Below are 21,189 nucleotides of genomic sequence, written 5' to 3'. Positions count from 1 at the left end.
CACAACAAACAAAAAACAACTGTTTACTCTCTGTCACACTATCAGATCTCAATTCTGGACCACATACCAACAACATCAGCCAAGCTCCATTTACTTTGCTGATTTCAATTGAAAATGGAAAGAAAAAAACAAGTTGTCCACACAAAAAATGTGTTTGAATATTATCAGTGATAAACTGATGCAGCAACTGCTTGGAATAGCAATAAAATGTACATTGCTTAAGCTCTTCTGGAAAACTTGAGTAACGTTGGTTAGATCCCTTGTGCAAAAAGGATCATGATATAAAGTTACTCTGCACAAATCTGGAGACAATACGTAAAGCCATGAGGTCATTTTCTAAGTTAATAAGCAAACCACATTTTCTGTTCCTGAAGATTTCAGCCAAGGAAGTGAACTGAAGTTACCAGTATTTAAAGATGGAAACCAGCATAAGTTCTCCCGACTGTGAAATTGAAATTTTCAGTTTTATTAGCAATAAGGGCACATGGGACAGCTCAGATGATTCTATCAATTTATCTCAATAGATATTCTTTGAGACCGAGTACTTCTGGGAAGCTCCATCTGAAAGAGCACGCATGAACATAGTAAAAACCATTACGAAGAGAGAGATAGCTTGGGATTGTGCTTTAAGGGAAAGAATGCGACCAATTCCTTTCACTTTATCCTAAATATTCAACCCAAAACATAACTAGTCAGTCCTGCCATTTGCTTTCCAGTCACACAGTAAGACTTCATACATTTGCAACACTGCTCCCTTGCTTAAAAAAGTCCAACCATACATTTGTTTTATAAAGTATTGGGTACCTTAATTAACACCGAATGACAAGAAGCTGAAAATACTGGTGCAAACCCAAAGCTTTCTGTGAAGCCAGCGCCTACCAATAAACTTGATTTAAAGCTTACGAACGCAATTACTAGTCCAGATTTCACAATAACTTCCAGAATTCTTAAGAAAGGAATTTATCTTTCAGAATTACTGGAGACAAAACATGACATCTGTTTTTATCATTTTTAGACAGGGAAAGATCGTACCACGAAGTTCCAACAAATCATACCATACGGAACATGTTGCTTTTGTTCTTAAGCTGTTTCTCCACAAAGCTTTTTTGCTAACCTCCAAAAATAACTTGGAAAAATAGAGGAAAGAGTAACTTGCAAATATCTTAAGGCATTTTCTAGGCTTTTGAGTCATAAAAAGTGCTTTTCCAGGTTTACGATTACTCTGTAATGTGCCCTGTAGCTACAGGCACTGAAGATAAACTAGACTTTTTAACTACATTGTTGAGTACCTCAAGTTTAAGGCATTAGCAATTTGTGTTTGTTATGCTTAACGTGTTTGAAAATAAGCATATTTGTATGCTTCCCACTGAGCAAGGCCATTCACAAGCTAATTCCTTGCCCTGGCGTTCTCAGATAACACTGCATTTCTGGTTTGCATAACTGAAATGGCAGATGAACTCCATACAAATCTATTGCTATGGTCCTCCTAGTTGTCCAGTCCACATCTCTTTATAAAGCCTTAGGTAAGAAAGCTTGTGCATCTGCTTAGAAGTAGCTGCAAAATGTGCAAAGTGAAAAGCCATGAATTAGTACATTCAAGTAAGTGGATTGCTTGCTCATATGACTACAAAAAATAGAAAATACCTCCTTGTTCGAGGATTTATTTTTAACCCAATTAACTTGTTCCCTCTCCCCGCCCCCTTCCCTTCCCCAGGTCCAACAAAGTCAGTGGTCCACAGTTGAGGCAACAGGATTTAAAAGTGAAGCTGCTCAGCAGTGTCCATGTTTGTTTTGATCCCTCTGCTGAGAATCACTGCTTAATCTGAAGAGCGTTGAGTAGGTCAGGTTTAGAGCTGGTCAGTTCTGGCTCCTCCTCACACTCCGGACACCAAGTTCTGCAATGAAGACATCATTAATCAAATAATGCCAAATAGGTGACAGCTCCTGTTTTGCTGAAGACTTGGGGAGTTGAACGGGCTTTCATTTACATGTTATCATTATCCAGTTCCATTTGCTTTTTTTCCTTCTAGTTCACAATGCACAGGGAACAACCATTCTTTAGAGAGATGAGAAATATCTTCCAGGCCTTTTAATTTGCTTGGCCATCAATGATTATCATACTCTTAAGAGAGTCAGAATAACACTTCCTATACATGCAATTCACATCTCCATGACTGTTTACAAGCTATCCTTACCGGGTGAGAATGGTGAGAAGGTTTCTCTTTCAATGAAGCTCGCAGATCCAAGCTGCTGACTTTTGGCTCACTGGAAGGAATGGTATTTTCCCAGCCAACCAGGCAATGCTGTGAGAACATAGAAGAACTCAGTATGGCAGTGTTTTCTAAGTAAAAACAACTCCACAGGGGGGCACTGGCAGGTTAATTAATTTCTTGAGCTTCATATGAAGAGTTTTTTCTAATAAAGCAAAACTTGTAGCTGTCTCCTCTTCCACCTTTCACTGGCTTATTATTTCTAAACTGATCTCCCGCTTTGTGAACTCAAACACCTGACCTCCTTCAACTTGTCTCAGCTGACTCATCCTGTTCACCAAACCTCAAACCTGGCTTCTTCCTACCTCTTCACTACAGGGCAATGCTACTATACTACTTGCGGCATTCTCCAGAAGCTGATATACAAGACCAGCTCTGCAAAAACAGTTTTAAATCCAACCACACCCCCACAGATTTGGTCTGATCCCTACACAATGTGGATACTTAATAGAAACCTGTCTGTTAAACTCTCCAATATCAGAGAAACAGACACTCTCAAGTATGAAAGGCTGATGCTTGGAACAGATCAGCTGAATTATGTCCCAGCAGTATATAGTTTCATACGGAACCTTCTTTTCCTCAGCATAATGCATCTGGAGATAAATTCTTTACTTTATGCCAATTATATGAAGGTGTGAACCCAGAAGCATGCACAAACAGCTTTTCTTGCTGTGCCAGTGACCCAGATCAGAACCTCACCCACCACCACAAACAGGCCAGAGAACATCACCTCAGAAATTGCAATGAAAACTATGCTGAGGGTGGGGGACAAGTCCTATATTCTCCTTCCTTCTTGTACTGTAACAATGCCCAATCTGGATTGTGCAGTCAGTACCTGCAAGAAGACGTCAACTTACCGAAGGTAATGCTAGACTGTTTGCTGGTTCAAAGCTTTTCCTCGAGTGAGCTTTGTATTTGTAGGCAGGCATAAGAGTAGACCTGGGAATGCTGACCCTGCAACCACACAAGGAGAGTAACTGCCCACATGCTCCACAAGGCAAAGTAAATTTATGTGCCCTTTCCACTCAAAATTCAAGGATCTAACCCCAAAAATGAACAAAGGCAAGCAGTTCATTAGACACTTAAAAAAGCACATTCTGATTCTGGACCAAATTCAGATATAAAAATAATTTCTCACCACCTGGAAAACTACTTCTCCTTATGGAAGATCAGTAGGGAGATTTTAAGCAAGAGATTTCTCTCCGCCTTGAGAGCAGCAACTGTCTGCAGAACCATCTGGACTCTTTTCTACCCATTGCCTCCTGAGTTCTGCATATTGCAAAGTAATAATCATCAGCTACCTGACATAGGCTGGCTCTTCCAGTGTCTCTGGGGGCTGGTGAGTACGTGGGACCTTACATACAGGACAGGTAGAATCTGAATCCATAGGGACAGGAAAGAGGCGCTCATTTAATCGGTAACAGTAAACACCTGAAACATAACAGTATTTCTAGTTTGTTAGAAGGTTCCTCAATGTTGGCAAAATACAGCTGTCTTCTACCTCCGTGCAATACGTGCCCCTCCTATACAGTGCTGCTTTCCCTAAAGAATCCTCTACATTTCCTGCCCCAAATAAGTTCCTAAAAAGCAAAACCAAAACTCAACCCCCTCAATTGAAAAAGAGAACTTCAGGAAGTTACAAAAAATCCTGACAGTGAGAGACAATGCCTAGAAGACTCGATTCTCTTTGGAGGAGGAAGTTGATTATGCATTAGAAATTGCAGCTAAAAATAACAAATTCTCCTCTTAAGCGATGCAGGGCTTGCTCAGGATAACAGGTAAAGGATTCTCAGTTGTTTGTTCACATAAACAGGATTAGGAAGAAACACTTGTGAGTAATCTGATCTTACATTTATGGGAACTGGCTGTCAAATCTTGTTCAGTAATGATGTAGTCCAGAGGCTCTGTCCTGAAGAAAAGACAAACAACAAACCAGTTAGTGACAGGAGCACCTGCCCTCCAAACCCACATTTGCCAAGCATACAATTCTGAATGGGACATAAAGGCCTCCAGAGCCACCTCTTCCTACTACTCAGAACTCCAAAGGGATTCATTGCTGCTTCCACCCTTCCCTCTGTACCCACTTACTCCATGTGCTGCTCAGAGATGCATGCTTCTTTGTTGGCCTGTCGAAACTCATGCAGCTCAGCAAAATACTGATCAGATTTTTCTGCTACTGAAGAGTTTGTATCCAGCAGCCCTGAGAATGTAAAGGAAAGAGAAAAGCTCAGGGTTTCAGTGAATTTGAGGAAGCAACCAAAGAAAGACTCAAATCAAAATGATTAAGACACCAAAGGTGAAGAGAACCAGAGGATAAGGAGAAGACAACATCATAGCATCAAGTCACAGATTTCTGCTGTCACCTTGTTTCCTCAATGCATTCATTCATTTTTGGTTGCTTGCTACCCCTCCAACCTTTGCCATTTGCTGCTTGGATTCTCACATGGCTGCCACTTCACTATTTCAGTGAAGCACAGGTCACATTTGTCATGGGTGGGGAATGCTGACAAAACTACAGCTCCTCTGCTGATCCCTGCTTTGTGGGCCTGCAGTTCTGTCACACTACAATATTAATGGAGGGTAAACCATGTTTTAACTCTTGATATTACCATATCATGCCGAGAGATTTACTTCAGGTTTAAGATTCACCTGCAATCCAGTCATAGCCCAGGAACGGACGCATGGACCAGCTACTCACAGGCACAGTATATTCTTCAGGTTCAGCTTGAAAAGTCACAGGACCAGCTTCCTTCTGGGGAAAAAAAACACAACAAAATAAAACATGAAGACCTTTTATACATCCAGCATGACATTCATTAGGTACAGCTAGGGTGATAACTAGCAATTGTTTAAATAGAACAAAACCAGGTTTGCCTGAGGCTGAAATCTGCCTATAGCCCTAACGCCGATTTGCTCACCAGCCCTCTGCCTTCTCAGTTCGTAAAACTGATGCTTTATATGTAGCATTCTCTTGTCTCCTCCCCCCATCATGACTTACAAAAACAAGGAAGGCTTTGGTTTCACCACTTACCTTCAATTCTTTGGACTGAGATGTCAGCAGGATTGATTTAGGTGTTGTGGTTTCCTTGGAGGTCTCTTCGCTTTGTACTTTATTTGCTGATGGGTCCAAATGACTCTTAAGCTCATCGTTCTCACTGGGACCATGTGGAAGAGTGGTCTGTCTTCTGTTCTTCCCATGTCCAAGAAAGAAGGAGTCTTCCTCTACACTTCCTTGAGTACTGCTATCCCCATCCACTCTGCAAGTTTCTCCATTACTTGTAATGACTGCAGACACAGGGATGAGATTTTTCTCTTTATCAGGAAAGCTGGATTGCAAAACTGATTCCTGCATCTTTGTTTGTTGCTGCACCCCTCTGTCACTGCTGCTGTGTTTGAGTGTTGAACAGAGGGCTGCTCTGGCTGTGCAAGCTCTGGGTTCCACAGACGTCAGCGTTGCAGGATCGTGCTTTGTTGACACACGATCAACTTGATTTTCCTTCTGTAAGGATAAAGACATTTCTATCACACTGCAACACCGAGAGTATGAGCATCTTCTATTAGGCCAATTTACTCAGCAAGAGAAGCATCAGCCTCTCAGCCTGGTCTGCTCACACCTTAAATTCCTATTATGAAAAACATAAAATCTTGATATTATCCATGAGATCTCTATTAAGTGTTTGGAGAAGATAAGGAAGGGATTCATTTATAACTAAACACAGCTCACTTCTAAGCCAAGAAACCGCCAAAGTTTTAGCCTCTGTGCTTAGAAGGAACAAAAGGATTATGTTCCATGATAATCCTTCCTATCTTGTGTTAAGAACTCCCCATATGTCAGGCAGCAGCTGATCTCTGAAGTCTTTGCACTGAGAAAATATCTGAGACAAGAAGACAAACAACAAAGGTCTAACTACTGTTCTGAGGGGCTCTACTTTCCACCAGCTGCTCCATATTCTATTCTGCCTGCTTACCATAGTAGGCCCATTTGATTCTCAGCACTTTTAGCACAGACCTAACACATACCCCTCTCTTGGGCAAGGGGACAGATGCTTCAGTAGTTGCTCTGTTACAAAGAGACGCTGGAAGAAGTGGCTTGCTGGGAAGACTTTTTCTTATCTCTTCCTGCTTCATTCTGAGCCTCTGCAGAAGTTCCTGGTTGGCCTGACGCAGCCTGAGGTGCTCTGACTCCATCCTATGGACGTGTTCTCCTGTAAAGCCAGAGAAAGGGTGAGAAGTGCATGAATGGAAGCATTAAATGAAGAAGCAAACACAGGGAAAAAAGCCATAACACTTTCAGATGACTTTTCATAAAAGTCACAGGCATTGCAATGTTGGGAAATTTGATCTCTGAATATTATTCCTGAGAAATGAGCCAGCCTCAAAACTAAGAACCAGCTAAGAACCAATGCTAAGAACCAGCACTGCTGAATACATCTCTGACCATCACACATACTCAAGTATTTTCTACCCAGAGATTGGTATATGATTTTAACTTGTTTTCAAAATTCACACTATGATAATACCTAAACACTCACTGAACATACAAGCAGTGAACATGTCTCCTTTGGCAAAGCCAAAACAAAGTCCAAAGTGTCCTCCACGTTCTCCAGGCAGGAAGGCTTCCAAAAGCTCTGTCTTTGGCAAAAGCTATTAGACAGGGGCTCCAGTAAAACTATGTCTCCCTATGACCTACGTTCCTAAACTATGCTTCCCTATGACCTTTTGTTCTAAAGAGTCCCTAAACCTTTTCCTAATGTTCATCTGATTTGTATTTGCATCTGTTACCTTGGCTACGTGAGGTACCAAACACACGCACACACGGTACAATAGTGGAGGAGGGAGGGGGAGAGAAGTGCTAATAACTGAAAATGCCACAGCAAGTCTTCCAGTTAGAAGAAGGGTGCACAATTGGATGCAATACAGAAACAGTCTTGAGACACTACATTTCTTTGAGATGATTTAAGCAAAACCAAAGTTCTCACGGTATTCACAGGTCTGAGCTAACAGCATCCCCTCACCGTCACTCATTAGAAAGCCCATACTCAGAAGTTCGTATTAGTCAGAGGACTTTCTGGAAGGGTTTTACCAGACGAGACCCACTCTTTGCACAACTAAATGCCGAGCACAAGCCTAAGGCTGCAGCTTGTTTCAGTCTTGTAGATAGAACACTTTGTGAAAGGGAGCTACGCCTCGGGAACGAAGTAACAACACCTCCGCAAGGAAGCCAGCTTGCAGCTCCGCAGCGCTGCCCGGGCCCGGTTCCGGGTAGCACCAGTACAAACGAGGGGCGTTCCTACTTCCCCTTCCCTCTAAGAGGCGAGCCCGGTAGACTCGACAGTCCCCTCAGCCCCGTGCAGAGCACCGCGTGGGAGCCGCCAGTTTTGAGCCCTCCCTGCGCCGCGCTGCCGTGCCCACCTGCTCCGCACTGCCGGGGATCCCCGCCCTCGCTCCGGGCTTCCCCCGGGCAGCCCCGGCCCCTCCGCCGTTCCTGCAGCGCAGCGGCCTCCGGACATGCGCGAGGTCAGCGGCTCCGCCTCCCGGGGCTGCCCGGCGGGGTGAGGGCATGGGAGGAGGCAGAGCCCGGCTGGGAGCGACCGGCGGCCCCAAGCGGCAGGGAAGGGAGAAGGCAGTTCGTTGTGAAAACCTACTGCTGGAAACGGCCTTTTCTGTACCGGAGAATGCTGATTCACCACCGCCAGTCTATTAACGCAGTATTTGCTTCTTAGAATATTCTCGAGAAATCAGATCCAGGCTTGACATTTTTTAAGAATCTCAAAACCTCAGATCATTCAGCACTTGTTCTCTTCTGCTTCGCTGTAAAAACACACATTAAAGGTCACTATCACGTATGCAGTTTCTTACAGCAGCAGCATGTCACCATCTGGAGTACTCACCTGGAGCACTGTGTGTCCACATGTGGGGGCCTCAGTACGGCAGATATGGAGAGGGCCATAGAAATGCTGTGAGGGATGGAACATGAGGACAGGCTGAGAGCTGGGGCTGAGCAGCACGGAGAGAAGGCTGCAGGGAGAGCTGAGAGGGGCCTGTGTGTCTAAAGGGGCTGTAAGAGAAAGGGGACAGGCTTCTGTATGGCGTGTGGTGATGGGGAAATGGCTTCCTGCTGAAAGGGGGGAGATTCAGGTTGGATATAAGGAAGAAGGGAGGTGATGCACTGCACAGACACCCAAGGGCAGGGAATGGGGCTCTGAGCACTGATGGAGCTGTGGGTGTCCCTGCTCAGTGCAGGGCTTGGACCTGATGGCCTTCAGGGTCCCTCCCAACTCCAACCACTCAATGATATGAATGCATCATACTTACACTTGCAGACTTTGAATCAAGATACGCAGAACACAGCAGGAGAAATACTTTTTCCAATTCATTTTTATTTTGGTTTCCACTGCTTTTACAGCATTTGATACAGGAATAATTCATGCAAATTTATCACCTTAAATACAGCAAAGAGAAAACTCACTGGTAAGAGTATTTCATAGAGCTCCATCAATGTTACACAATGAAGGTACATAGCAGCAATAAGATAAAGTGCATTGAGCTGTCACTCTTTAAGAGCTTGGGGAAGACTGCTTTTAGAGTTACCCAAATTCCAAGGCTTAGTTTATTATTTCTCAAGCAAAGCAGAAGATAACAACCTCCCTGCTAATAGTGTTCACTCTTCACCCAAGCTGAATTAAAGAACAGCTGTGTTTGAAGAGGAATCCAGCCTGTAGGTCTCTGTTAAAAGCCTGATCTGTGATCACCCAGCTGCTATTGACAGGGGTACACAGTACTTGAACAATTATCTCCCACGTTAGCAGTTCTACTGCTTACAAAACTCAGGTGGTTCTTCATTCCGTTCTATATGTCAGGTTTCAGCATTACAGTGAAAGCACCTCCATCACCCAAATCTGAGCAGCACCACAAACACACGCTGCCAAGGCACCATATCCATCTCTTTGCCTTCACAAATCTGACCCCAGCTCTGAACATCAGCTCACTGATCAGATTTCCTCTAAGGATGAAGAGATCTAGCAGCACATCTCCAAGGGTGAGGTCAGTACTCCGGGTAGTTAAGAGCTAAAATCTTAACACAGCCTGAAGTACTGACTGCTACTTTGCTATTCTTTCCTCAAGCGTCAGGCAACTTCCTTCTGGAGCCTCACCTGAAGCAATGAATGTGTCACAGGCACATATATTCATACCTGAGCATGAATGAGGAATCCTAAGGCTGGCTGATCTCATCCAAGTGAACTCCCAAATCCAGCTGTGACTTTCTCACTGATAATTCATCTTCTCCAGCATTTGATTCAGGCTGATCCTAACTCCAGAACTGCAGGATTAATTCTGGATTATGGAGAGACGTTTTGTGGGCTACATAAAGATCATTCCCAATACATGGTAAAATACAGACCCACCAAGTGGAAAATAAGTTTTACAGCACAGGAACCTGATGCTGGTACTACTGAAAGCAGTGGGAATTCTTCCACTATCAACCCCAAAAAGAAGAGGCTCCAGTCCTTACAACGCCCAAGCCAAAATTAAGAATTGTTTTAGGGCAAAACTCAATTCATTTCACCTATTTACAAATAAAAGATATCTGGAATAAGAAAAAATGACTTAACCCATTCCTATCTCAGCATTAAATAGGAAGGATGGGCCTCTATAATCTTCCTCATACTCTTAACAGAACAGAAACAAATCTCATTACTGCATGGATTCGTGTCATCCTATGGGAACTCCATATGAAGTGAAATCTCTTACAGCATGTAATCCCCGTGCTGTCCTCACAGCCAGGTGATGGTAATGGAATTCCAGAGGCCTGCTTCCAGAAACACTGCTGTGCAATTACCAAACCCCACCTATTCATCAACCTGTCTCACAAGGCAACCTGTCAACTGATTCACCTTTTCATTACCAATTTCCTCCTTCAACAAACTGCCAATTATCAACACCAGCTCCTTCATAGCAGCTGGCTGTGTCTTTGCTAATCAGTTGCCTACCATGAGCTGCGTTATTGAAGAGCACTGGAGAGGAAGAAATTAACTCAGAAGACAATAAATGTACCAAAGCAAAAAGTCTTAGTCCTTTTTGCTCTGGAAGAGAAGTAAGTTTTGTCCACGGGTTTAAACATGCTGACAAAAATAAACCTATCCATGAAGATAAACAGCGCAGCAGATCTCTGCCATGTTTTACAACAACAGAAGGTGAACTCAGGAGATAGGTTTGCACAGGCAAAAAAAAGTACTGTGAAACTGTTGTAACTGTGTGCATAAAACTGCTGTTTAGAAAAACAGCTGCTTGTCACATACATAAACTTGGGGCTTTGAAGACAAAAGCTCCACCTTCATGTAGTAAGATGAATGACTCTGAACAGCGTGTTAGAGTAACTTCTAGACTGATAAATACATTTTAGACTTCACTGTTACTGTACTTCAGTGTTGATTTTAAAAGCCCTCTGTAAATGTACAAAGCACACATTCCTTCCAACGTAGCCTGTTCTCCTAAGCAGGAAGAGCTACAACAGCGAGTGTTCAGAGGTGGGACACAAAACAAGGATGCTGAATCCTACTGTTCACACAGCAACTGGAAACTGGCAGGAGCCTTTTGCACATTCCCTTTAGGGATTCCATCACCCACCATATTCTCTGCAGTAACTGAAGGAGCACTGAAGGGAAACGGTGTTGTTTTTCTCCTCTTCCCACACTATCTGCTTTGCTGCAGGTACTGATGTGTGAACATATTAAGTTCACTATCAAGCCAACCCGCCTTATTCCTGAAAAGACAAGAAGTCTCTGTTAGGTGAATAAAATCATTCTTCCCAAAGCAACCTGAAAGAAGCACAAGTAAGACTATTCCACAGCAAGACATGGAGAGGACTGCTGAGGAGATCCTTTCCAAAACGCTGCTACCATTCCTTGTCTCCTTCAGGTCAGGAACACCATCCTGCCAACAATCCCCAGCTTCAAGATTCATAGTGAGATCTGGGTCACAACTTTAAGCAGGTCTTATTATTTGTGTAGGTAAGATATGTTAAAACAAAAAAATTCCTCCCAACAGCTTTTGCAGGGTGAAGACAAACATCAGACTCAAATCAGTGCAATGGCAAGGGTGAGACTTTTGAGATGATTTTCTAATAGCCTGGAGGAGTTTGCAGGAGTAGAGGACCACATGTTTTGGTAAACAGAAAAGAACTGTGATTTTGCACCAACTAGAAGGAAGAAGGAAATGGGATCTTTATGAGACAGAGGATTTAAATGACTGTTCAGAGTACATGGGCTTAGCATCTCTCCTTCTAACAGGTTAAAAAAACCCAAAAAGCACTGCTCACCAATACTCCAATATCCTTTCTCACCCAATAATCTAAGTGACTTTTCTATTTAGAGGCTGAAGGATATTGTTTTGATATCTCTACCAGACATTTTAATACACTGCAGCAAATTGGTTTTCATATAACATTAAAAAGGAACAAAATAGGGAAAGATACTGAGGTCTGCAAACCAAACACTACAATGAAAGAAGGGCTGCACTCAGAGGTGCATCCTCATCTTGGGGCAATTGCAGGAAAACCAATTGTATGCAGATGCTCGTGTTTCTAAATAAGAAAATCTCACCTCAGCAATTTTGCTTTGCTCTGCAGTGAATCCAAAACTTCAATTTTCTTATTCATGGCAGCAATTTCCTGCTCAAGATTCTCCCGTGTAACATCTACTTGCTGACATAATTGAGAAAACGTTCCAGCGAGCTCTCTATGGAACAGGAAGAATGGTGTAAAGTAAGAATGAAACACCGAACTCAAGGCATAAATGCCTCTGATGAGTAGTAACAACAGTAACTCAGATGAAAACATCTTTCCACTTCTGCACAAAAGCACATTAGAATTGTCAGAGAAATCTGAGAGACTGAAACACTACTGCTTAGAAACACCCAATACAGCACCACGTTATTAAAAAACCCACAAAATAACCCATAGTATTCTTTTAAAACACAAGTATTATTATATTCTTTTAATCCTGAGTTCAGTGAGCAAACATCTTCATTTAACAAGCAATATCACCCTAAACAAAACTAAAAAACACTAATAAAAAAGTCAGAACTCAGATAAAGATGGTAGACGAATATAGGCAACATACTGTTGGACTTGGTGGCTGCAATTAGATCCTGTATAGCTGACAATAAGCTGCAGTTTCTCTCCAGCATACTCTACAAACTGCCGTTTGAAAGCTCTCTCCTTCGCTTTTGTGGTCCAGGTGAGGCGTTCATACACATAAAGCAGCCCGTAAAGGCCAAATGAGAGAGCAATCAGCCTCCAGCCCACAGCCTTCCAAACCTAGAATAAACACAGGGAAAAACAAATGACACAGCTGCTATGCAGGAATGATGTTGCCTCCTAGCAATAGTGCACTTGTATTTTATACACATGAAAGTTAGCCAGAAACCTCCAACGACAGCCCTGACTTGCAAGTATTTTCACTGATGAGACACAGCTGCTGCTAATGTTTAGCCTACAAACTTAGAACACCTGTGGGTTAACTTCTCCAGGACATTAAAGTCACATTTGCATGTGCAAATTAACTTGGCCTAGTTCACAGAATTCTTGTTTCAGAAGGAAAAATTGCTTTTAGGGAACTACCTTCTTTTTGAGAAATCATCCACCCCCACACGCTCTGAAAAATCATGGAGGTAAGGAATTGTTACTGGAGAAGCTAATGTTATTTGTAGAATGGAAACTAGTTACCATGCAACTTGAGTTAAATCTCTATTACTCTTCTGCGGTTTTGGGAGACTGATGATTCAAAACTGTTTTGTTTTCTCACGACAGAAAAGCAGGCAGTACTGACTGCATGTGAAATAATTTTAGATGTTCTATCTAATTTAAGTGCTCTCCTCCTGTTCCAGGTAGGAAGGTGTGCATCATCAGATGATCTAAGCAGAAATCTCACCTTCGAACTCAGTCCTCAGTCAACAGGAAAAATACTATTTTTCCTCTATTCTCACAAGACCAGATTTTATAACACAATTTGAAAGGCTTTTACCTTCACAAAACCTCTGGTTCCCTACGTAACTATTATGCAAAATTATGCTCAGTATTTTATCCTCTATTTGCATACAGAAAGTATGTTACTGTCTGCGAACTAGAAATATCTACAGGTCTCTGCAGTGACTTTCCAAGCCAGCTCTCCAAGGTTATTTATCTAGATAAATAACCTCCTCAGACTGTCAACCCACCACGCCACCAACCACGATGATCCCCATGGAAGTCCGGGAAGTTAACGAGGCCAGTCCAGTAACCATCGACACCATGAGCTCTTCCTGGGTCATAGAACCCTGAGGCAAAGGAGGCAGACTGGGATTTGCTGGTGTTAAAGGGCGTTGAATCTAATCAGAAAAGCAGGGACAAAAACAAAGAAAATAAAAATATAGAATAAAAGTACACAAGATGTTGCCCTTCTCAGCAAAACACTGGAATTAGTAATACTCCACCAACCCCTGACTACTAAGTTACCTTACCTGGTCATTATAGCCCATCAAGGCCCGACGACCATTCTTTGGTCCCAAAAATCTGTTCACCAGCATCGTCCATCCAAGAGAGAAATGGAATTCTATATCTTCTTGGAAGTCAGCACAAAGCTTATCACAGTTCAGATCATAGCTGAGTGTGAAGCACTGCCGGGGAATTAACATGTCTATCTGGCCTCGCAGTGTGAGTGGGAGCAGTGGTTTTAAACCATCTGCAAGAACAGAACATAATCACATTCAGAAAACAGGAAATTGAGTCCACAGTAATTAACTAGACTTGCATTCCATAATCAGAATGGATATTGGTTGTCCCATCCTTTGCAGTTGTTTAAGTTAGTATCTTGAATTTTCCAAAGCCAAGCAAGTTGCAGTGCAACTTTCAACTCAGAAGGATGCCTTTCCATGGGCACTCCCAAATCTCTAAAGGTAGCTATAGTTTATAGTTTAGCAATAGCTTGGAAAACAGAAGGCCAGTTCCCGAAGTGCTTTTCTCTCAGCAATGAAGGATTAAGCTCATTGATTATATTCATTACTGAACATCACTGAACAAGTTTAGCCAAAGAGTGGAAAAAGCAGGAATAACTCATCCTCTACATATAAGTGTTACTAATCACAATGGAAACTAAGACAATGCCACCTGCAAGCAGCTATCAGAGGAACAAGAAACCCAGAATATCCACCTAGTTATTTTGCATTACAGTTTCAGGAACAAAGGGTAACATTGCCTGCAGAACTGACCTATCATTTCTTGCTGCATTGTCTGCAGGGAAGCTGTGATTGCATTGGAACAACGATCTGACATGTTACGGCCCAGGCCTTCCTCAATGTGTTTATGGAGCTCCTGACAAACAGAGACAGGTTACTGAGATTAAATAAGCAGAAGATACAAGTTGTAGGTGCTAGAGCTTCCCAGTTATAAAAAGCTCCCAAAGCAAGAGCATGCATTCTGTCTGCCCACTCTTCTAACATCAGTTTCATTTTTCTCCTTTCTTCAGTGAAGGAGAGGAAAAAATAAGTCACGAAATCTCACACGTGCATTGTAAACTGGAAAGGTGCTGTCTGGGGTACATAAAGCAATATGCCATACATGTATCTGTTTAATGCTGAGGTTAGTTTTAAACATAATTTTCTTCCTTTTTTAATACACTGTTTTTCACAGAAACTATCCCAATGCAAAAGAAAACATAAGAGAGGACACCTTGCAATATTAAAAGCTCAGTTCCTAGCTGGAAGAATGTTAAGTGTCTCAAAGAGCTGGTGTAATTACCAACCCAGAGCCTGGTGACTAATCAAAGGGCAGCTCAGAAGCTGTTAGCAATATACAAGAAGCAACCACGACTTACATTCTTGTAAACTTTAAGAACGACTTGAGATGGATGGAAATCTGCTTGGTATTCATCTACCAGCACTGAAAGCCGTCTGATTTCTTCTGCCATTGCGTTTGATACCTGGAGAAAGAGCCGCCCAGAACAAAGTTACTATACTGCTTACTTAAAGCATCTTATGACTTTCCCTGAGAGATACCCCCAGGTGTTCCATTTCCCCTTTTATTGCCTCAAAGAAAGTAAACAAACAATAAATCCTTTCTCTGAAAGCTCTTATTCTCTTTCCATCCATGTTTCTACCCACTCAGACCTGTCAGCACTTTGCATTTCTCCCCCTTTGCTGGTGGCTGTTTCAGACAATCCCTTCTCTTTTTCAGCAGCCTCTCCTCACCTGCCTCTCCACTTCTTCTGTGATCTGTTTGATTTTCCGCTTGTAGTCTTGAGTGAGGAGCTCCAGCTGCTTGTCAATAAAACCTAAACGTTCCTGTCGTTCCTCTCGCATTTCCAGACAGTAAACTCTGATTAAACAAAAAGGTACCCATGAATAAGCCAGATAAGCACATTTCTGATCTGCAAACACCTGGAATTCCAGAGACAAAAGACATTCTCCAAGCCAAGAACAAAGTGTACCAGCATCTACAGTACATTACATACACACAGCACACAGGATATAAGGGATGTTCCTTTCCCAGTATCTCCACATTTTTTCTTGGCATTTTAAATGCTCACACTGCTTTAATTTTCTCCCAGTTTGTCATGAAAGCACCGAGCATCAGCATCTCCTCACCGCTGTTCCTGGGCAGCAACATGCACAGAATCCATGATGAGACGAACGTCCTCCGCGATCTGCTTTGCTCTCACTGTATGCTGCTCAAATTTTGTTTTCACTGCTGACTGGGAGATACATTCCTGTACACAACAGGCAGTCAAGATTAGCAGACGGTAGAAAGACACTAATGCATCTGTTCTATTTCCGAAGTGTGGTACCACTCCATGTTCATGAACTCCTTTCAGGACTAAGCCTAAATGGAAGGCTACAACGTTTAACACTCACCTCAAATCTCCTCTCAAAGTTTTGAAACTCAAACATTCTCACTTGAAAACCATCTGCCAGTGCTCCACCTGAGAACAGGAAGGTAAAAAACAACCAATTAGGTTTTCAGAAACCCTAATCAGATGTTGGGCATTAGGAAATACTCCTGCTTTACCTGGAAGCCAATGCAGAAAAGTAGCCAATTCATTCTCTTTTATTTTGTCTGTTCTCTTAAGAATCTGATCATTTTAATAAACTCAGTTTTGCCTATTTCTGAGACAAGATATTCTCTTATTTTCTTCTCTAGAAGAAGGACTCTGTTAGCTTTCCTCACCTCCTTCTGGCATCCCTTGAGCCTTCTGAATCCTGGCATTCAGCACTTCTTTTGCTGACACAAAGAAGATTCGATCCCCTGCCTGCGCTCGATCCACCACACCCAGCTCATCTACCAGGAAACTGGTGCAGCGCTCCATGTGCTGCCGACGCACCTGAGGGATAAACAGGAACAGCTCTGTGTGCAGGTACAGCCACTTTAAGCTCCATCTCAAAAATCAGATCAGGCACCCAGATGCCCTCTGCTGGTCTAAGTTTCTAATATGAAAGAGTAAGAAAACAACTTTGCAGTCTATAAAATCTTCCAGAAGTCATCCAAGTCATCTAATTTACAAACTGCCCAGTGAAGTTCTTGGTTTCCACTTCAGAAATCTCCAGAGCCATGCTGTGACCACTAGCCTATACTCCCTCTAGTTTCCACACCACAGTAATAAAAAAACAAACTAAAACAACCACATCTAACACTTCATGATTCTACTCACAAGGACAAGAGTCAAAATGGTCTCTATAATGGATTCCAGGCAAAGAGAAGGAATTTAAGTCACAAACCTCTTCCATGTATTCTGGTTCAGAGGCAGATGCATCCCAGCGGTTATTTAAAATAAATATATTGGGTCGAGACAGACGTTCATTCACCTTGTGAAAGAACTGTTTCTCCTGTGCAAAATGGAATACAACCTCTTAAATTAGTTTGTCAGCACGTTTCAACTTTCAGCCATATTCACTGACCGCTATTAAATGAACCTGAACATACAGTTTGCATCAACGTTGATTCGGAATTTGCCACCAGAACAAATACATCAGCATCCAGACAGAACTTGTCAATCCAACTGTCCAGCTCTGTGGTTACATCAATGCCAGGGCTAAGAGCAGGAAGAGAAGAGACAATATTATTACGTGGAAAATTCAAAAATATGTTTTAAAAAGTTAGTATGAGACTTGTTTTGGCTACGCAGGGCACTATTTTCTGTGTCTGAGCCACACTGCTTTGAGGTTTCAGTTTGCAGACTGCAAACTAAAAGGACAAATCAAGGTAAACTGTGGCTGTTAACTACAGGAAAGGACTTTAGTCACTGTCACAGATTAAAACAAGGTCACATTCCTTGATGTCTGCTAAATTCGTATTTGAATACCAAGCAATCTGTGGTAAAGAGGAAAAGAAAGACAGATATTCTCACCTGTCCATGAGCACTAGGTCATCCTTCAAGAGAGAACATTTGGAATTGGGCCACATCACGCTTACTAGGCTGCCAGCATTCAGAAGCTCATCTTGATGGAGGGCATGAGCCAGCTGGTTTACTGTCTATTGATAATAATAATAATAAATACATACACACATATGTAGATATACATAAAAACATTTCACATACGCCAAGACAATTATCTCCCCCCTTCAAACTGGTCACAGACAATTTAGGATAAAACCCAACGTGGAATTATTATCTCCCCAAGAGTTTTTCCACACCTTGAGTTTCCCCAGCCAAAAGACAACCACCCAAAAAGAGTTTATAAGAAGAATTCCCATCAAGTACAGCTGAGGAACTATCAGGAAGGCTGTAACTTTGGTCAGTCATACAGAGCTGAGAATTTCCTGAGTCATCATTCCAATTCCCTGTCAGCACAACTACAACATATCATCTTCCACATATAACGAGGTCTCATACCATAGCTTGCTTCACTCCTCCCTTCCTACATTCATTGATAACCTGCTGTTAATCTTTGCTCCTTCAATGAATATAGTCTGGAACTATTAATCTATTCACAGTGCTTTCATTTTCTTTTTCTTGTCTCCTTCTCTGGCACTGGAGCACAGCTCTTCTCCTGTACCTTATGCTGAAGGAATTTGTACCTTAACGCTCTTCTTTTCCTCCGAGCCTTCAGTAAGAAGGAAAGCTTCATGACCATCAGTCCCTTCTACACGCAGGAAACAATTAGTGGTGTGCCCAATTCCTGAAGGAAGGACTTTGTCCCATAGCATGGCATTTATCACAGTGCTTTTCCCATTGCTCGTCCTGAAGCAAGATTAAAGAACAGCATAGCTGGGCTTCTGAGCTCAGAACAAGTCATCTAAACCAAAACAGCTCCAGAAGCACTAACAATTCATTTGCTACAGACAACTTAAAAAAGAACCCTTTTTTTTTTCCTTCTAAATAGATTATGTTCTACAGTATTTGAGTCCCATTCACACAAATACTAGAACCAGGGACATGTGCCACACGTTGCATCCAGAAGCTGGAGCACTAATGCTTCTATAAATACATTTTTGGCTATGATCCTAAAGATGCAAGTTTCTTTACCCAGTAGGGAGTGTAGGCAATGTAAGCACTCGACTTACCTTCCAAAAAAAGCCACTTTCATGTGTCGCCTCGCCAGCACTTCACTAATGCCACTGACTTTTGACAAGTAGCCTTTGACTTCCAATACCTGCTCTTCTGTGGTGACAGGATCAAGCTCCACGTTCCTGTGTGTTTCTAAAAATCAAAACACATCATGTCCCTGAATCCCTGAAGCGATCTGCCTCAGTACTGGGTAAAACACCTCCCCATAATTTAACACACACAACCAAATGCTTATCTGTATCTCACAGTTCAGACAGGTCATGCTGAAGCATGCAGTTACACCCAGCAGCATTTATCTACCAGTCTCTTTATCTAATAACCATTCTTTATCCTCATGACCGCCTTAAACAGAACGCATCCAATGCTTCAAACATCCCAGCACCCTTAAAAACCTTCTCTCTGCATTGTAAGCTGTAAAGCCAATTACTCTGTGTTCCACGTCACTGGCAATGACGTGTCTAAGCAAGAATACTGAAAGGATTATATGCACACAAGCAAAAGAGCCTCAAATAGTTCATTTTAAAAACAAAACACATAGAAATAACCTTCCCCAGAAACAATGGAGCCCACTAACTAGCTTGGTTTCATACATTACCAACGTAAATCAGCTTTGAAATATGAGGCCTAAACTTCACTCAAATTCACTACAATAATTTTCAGTCCCTCATACAAATACTGACATATACAGAGATACGTATTTATAAATAAATGAGGGCTTTGGTGTGTTGCTTGGGAACAACGTGCAGGCAAAGCACCATTCAGCTCAACTTACCCTCCAGGAATGAGGAGCTCTCATTGATGTATGCGGCCAGTTGCTCAAAGATGCCATTGATTTTCTTCTTTGCAGTGACAAAATGTTTGAGTGGAGAAGCATTGACCTCAGCCATGTGTCTTTTATCCTTCTTCACTGCAACTATTGACTTGGAACGAGTAAACAACAGGGACATTGCGCTATAGGGAAAAAAATCAGTAAGGAAATGGGACTCACTGAGGCCTAACAGCCACACAACCAAGTGTCTGATGATTAATCATAGAATGGTTGGGCTGGAAAGGAACTCAGAGATTACTCAGTTCCAACCCTGCCACGCACAGGGTGTTCCCCACCAGTTCAGGCTGCTCAGGGCCCATCCATGGATGTGGGCACCTCCAGGGACGGGGCTCCCACAGCTCCGGGCAGCAGCGAGAGAGACTTGTCTTCCCTCTCTTAGCTTAAAACCACTTCCCCTTGTTCTATCACTGACTACCTGTGTAAAAAGTTCACTTCTCTCCTGTTTATAAGCTCCCTTCAATTACTGTAATGCAGCAATGAGGTCTCCTTGGAGCCCTCTCCAGGCTGAACAAGCCCAACTCCTCCAACCTTTCTCCATAGAAGAGGTGCTGCAGCTCTCTGAGCATCCTCACAGCCGTCCTCTGGATCCCCCCCCAACAGCCCCACATCCTTCCATTGCTGGAGGCCACAGGCCTGGGTGCAGAACTGCAACTGGGGCCTCACAAAAGCAGAGAGCAGGAGGAAAATCCCTTCATCCTGCTGGTACCCATCTGCTGCAGCAGCCCAGGATGCTGTTCTGTGTGTGGGCCTCCAGGGCTGCCATCACACAGTGCTGGTTCATGTTCAGATTTTCACCTACCAGGATCCCTCTGGAGGGCATCGCTTCCTTCTGCCCTGTCAACTGCAGTGCTCAGTGTGGTGCCATCAGCAAATTGCTGATCTTGATCCCAATGTGCATGCCCTTACGGCATAAGGGTACACACATATATAAAATATATATTGATAAAGGTGTATCTCAATACAGACCCCTGGGAGACAGAAGATGCATACTGAGAACTAGATAATACACGTTCTAAAGATCATTCCACAAGGAACGTTTCTAATTCCCACACTTAGAAGTCACTCAAATATCTAGAAAGAATAAAAGCCCACCTTCCCTCCTCCCTTCCAAGGGATCACTCCCATCTCCCTTCCCAGGGATCACTCCCTCCCTTCCCCGCTTACTTTTAGGATGTGTTTCGCTCTCACAAGCCGGACATGGTCAACTCGAGCCCCTCCAGAACACGAACAGCGCCGTTCCACCACAGCTCCTTCCCTCACTCCGAATCCAGCCGCCCTCCCTACGACAGAGGGAGGCGCAGGCCTCGAACTCGGCCCTCACAGAACGGCGGATTCCCGCCAATAAAAAGGGCGGGAAGCGCGTTCTCCCCCACAGCGCGGCCGCCACCTCAGAGCCCCGAACCCCTCACAGGAGCCGCCATCACAGCCCGCAACCAACGCTCACCTTCACGGCCGCTCCCGCAGCGCCGCCATCTTAACCCCCGGCACCACCCCTGGGTAGGCGGGCTCAATCCCGGGGTGCTTCGGGAGCTGTAGTTCTGAGAAGCCGCCC

At 43.1% G+C, this 21,189-nt stretch overlaps 2 protein-coding genes across 4 annotated transcripts; both read right to left on the bottom strand.

The window, feature by feature from the left end:
- Nucleotides 1-445: 445 nt before the first annotated feature.
- MIIP (migration and invasion inhibitory protein) lies at nt 446-9,240 on the bottom strand. 2 transcript variants are annotated; one of them, XM_032448821.2, is made up of 12 exons: nt 8,586-9,240; nt 8,162-8,227; nt 7,916-8,081; nt 6,291-6,475; nt 5,302-5,769; nt 4,920-5,022; nt 4,359-4,470; nt 4,121-4,179; nt 3,572-3,701; nt 3,128-3,224; nt 2,196-2,303; nt 446-1,895 (listed from the first exon to the last, which is right to left on the bottom strand). In XM_032448821.2, exons 4-12 carry the CDS (start codon nt 6,456-6,458, stop codon nt 1,875-1,877), a joined length of 1,266 nt encoding a protein of 421 aa, XP_032304712.2. In that variant the 5' UTR covers nt 6,459-6,475; nt 7,916-8,081; nt 8,162-8,227; nt 8,586-9,240; the 3' UTR covers nt 446-1,874. The 2 variants fall into 2 exon arrangements, with proteins under 2 accessions (XP_032304712.2, XP_015737853.2); XM_015882367.3 differs by lacking the exons at nt 7,916-8,081; nt 8,162-8,227; nt 8,586-9,240 and adding an exon at nt 7,683-7,780.
- Nucleotides 8,631-21,136, bottom strand: MFN2 (mitofusin 2). Of its 2 annotated transcripts, XM_015882355.2 has the most exons (19): nt 21,082-21,136; nt 20,802-20,917; nt 19,581-19,759; nt 18,805-18,940; nt 18,319-18,481; nt 17,648-17,772; nt 17,224-17,332; nt 17,019-17,126; nt 16,471-16,624; nt 16,158-16,225; nt 15,891-16,012; nt 15,495-15,621; nt 15,122-15,226; nt 14,517-14,619; nt 13,770-13,990; nt 13,488-13,637; nt 12,392-12,588; nt 11,873-12,007; nt 8,631-11,034 (listed from the first exon to the last, which is right to left on the bottom strand). In XM_015882355.2, exons 3-19 carry the CDS (start codon nt 19,753-19,755, stop codon nt 10,965-10,967), a joined length of 2,268 nt encoding a protein of 755 aa, XP_015737841.2. In that variant the 5' UTR covers nt 19,756-19,759; nt 20,802-20,917; nt 21,082-21,136; the 3' UTR covers nt 8,631-10,964. The 2 variants fall into 2 exon arrangements, with proteins under 2 accessions (XP_015737841.2, XP_085365056.1); XM_085508930.1 differs by having other exon boundaries at nt 20,802-21,136.
- Nucleotides 21,137-21,189: the final 53 nt, after the last annotated feature.

This window comes from Coturnix japonica, chromosome 9 (assembly GCF_054131305.1).
Source record: "Coturnix japonica strain WE chromosome 9, WE-NBRP24, whole genome shotgun sequence".
Lineage (NCBI taxonomy): Eukaryota > Metazoa > Chordata > Aves > Galliformes > Phasianidae > Coturnix > Coturnix japonica.
Note: the sequence above shows the minus strand (reverse complement) of the source record. Positions and strands in the feature narration are given on the sequence as shown.

Excerpts from the sequence above, each read along its gene's own strand:
- MFN2 (XM_085508930.1), bottom strand. The coding sequence starts at position 19,755 with ATGTCCCTGTTGTTTACTCGTTCCAAGTCAATAGTTGCAGTGAAGAAG. Across the intron at positions 18,482-18,804 it reads AAAGTGGCTTTTTTTGGAAG|GACGAGCAATGGGAAAAGCA; the intron begins GTAAGTCGAGTG and ends ATCTTGCTTCAG. Across the intron at positions 17,127-17,223 it reads AATCAACGTTGATGCAAACT|GAGAAACAGTTCTTTCACAA; the intron begins GTATGTTCAGGT and ends CATTTTGCACAG.
- MIIP (XM_032448821.2), bottom strand. The coding sequence starts at position 6,458 with ATGGAGTCAGAGCACCTCAGGCTGCGTCAGGCCAACCAGGAACTTCTG. Across the intron at positions 5,770-6,290 it reads TCCCCTTGCCCAAGAGAGGG|AAGGAAAATCAAGTTGATCG; the intron begins GTATGTGTTAGG and ends TTATCCTTACAG. Across the intron at positions 3,702-4,120 it reads GACAGCCAGTTCCCATAAAT|GTGTTTACTGTTACCGATTA; the intron begins GTAAGATCAGAT and ends GTTATGTTTCAG.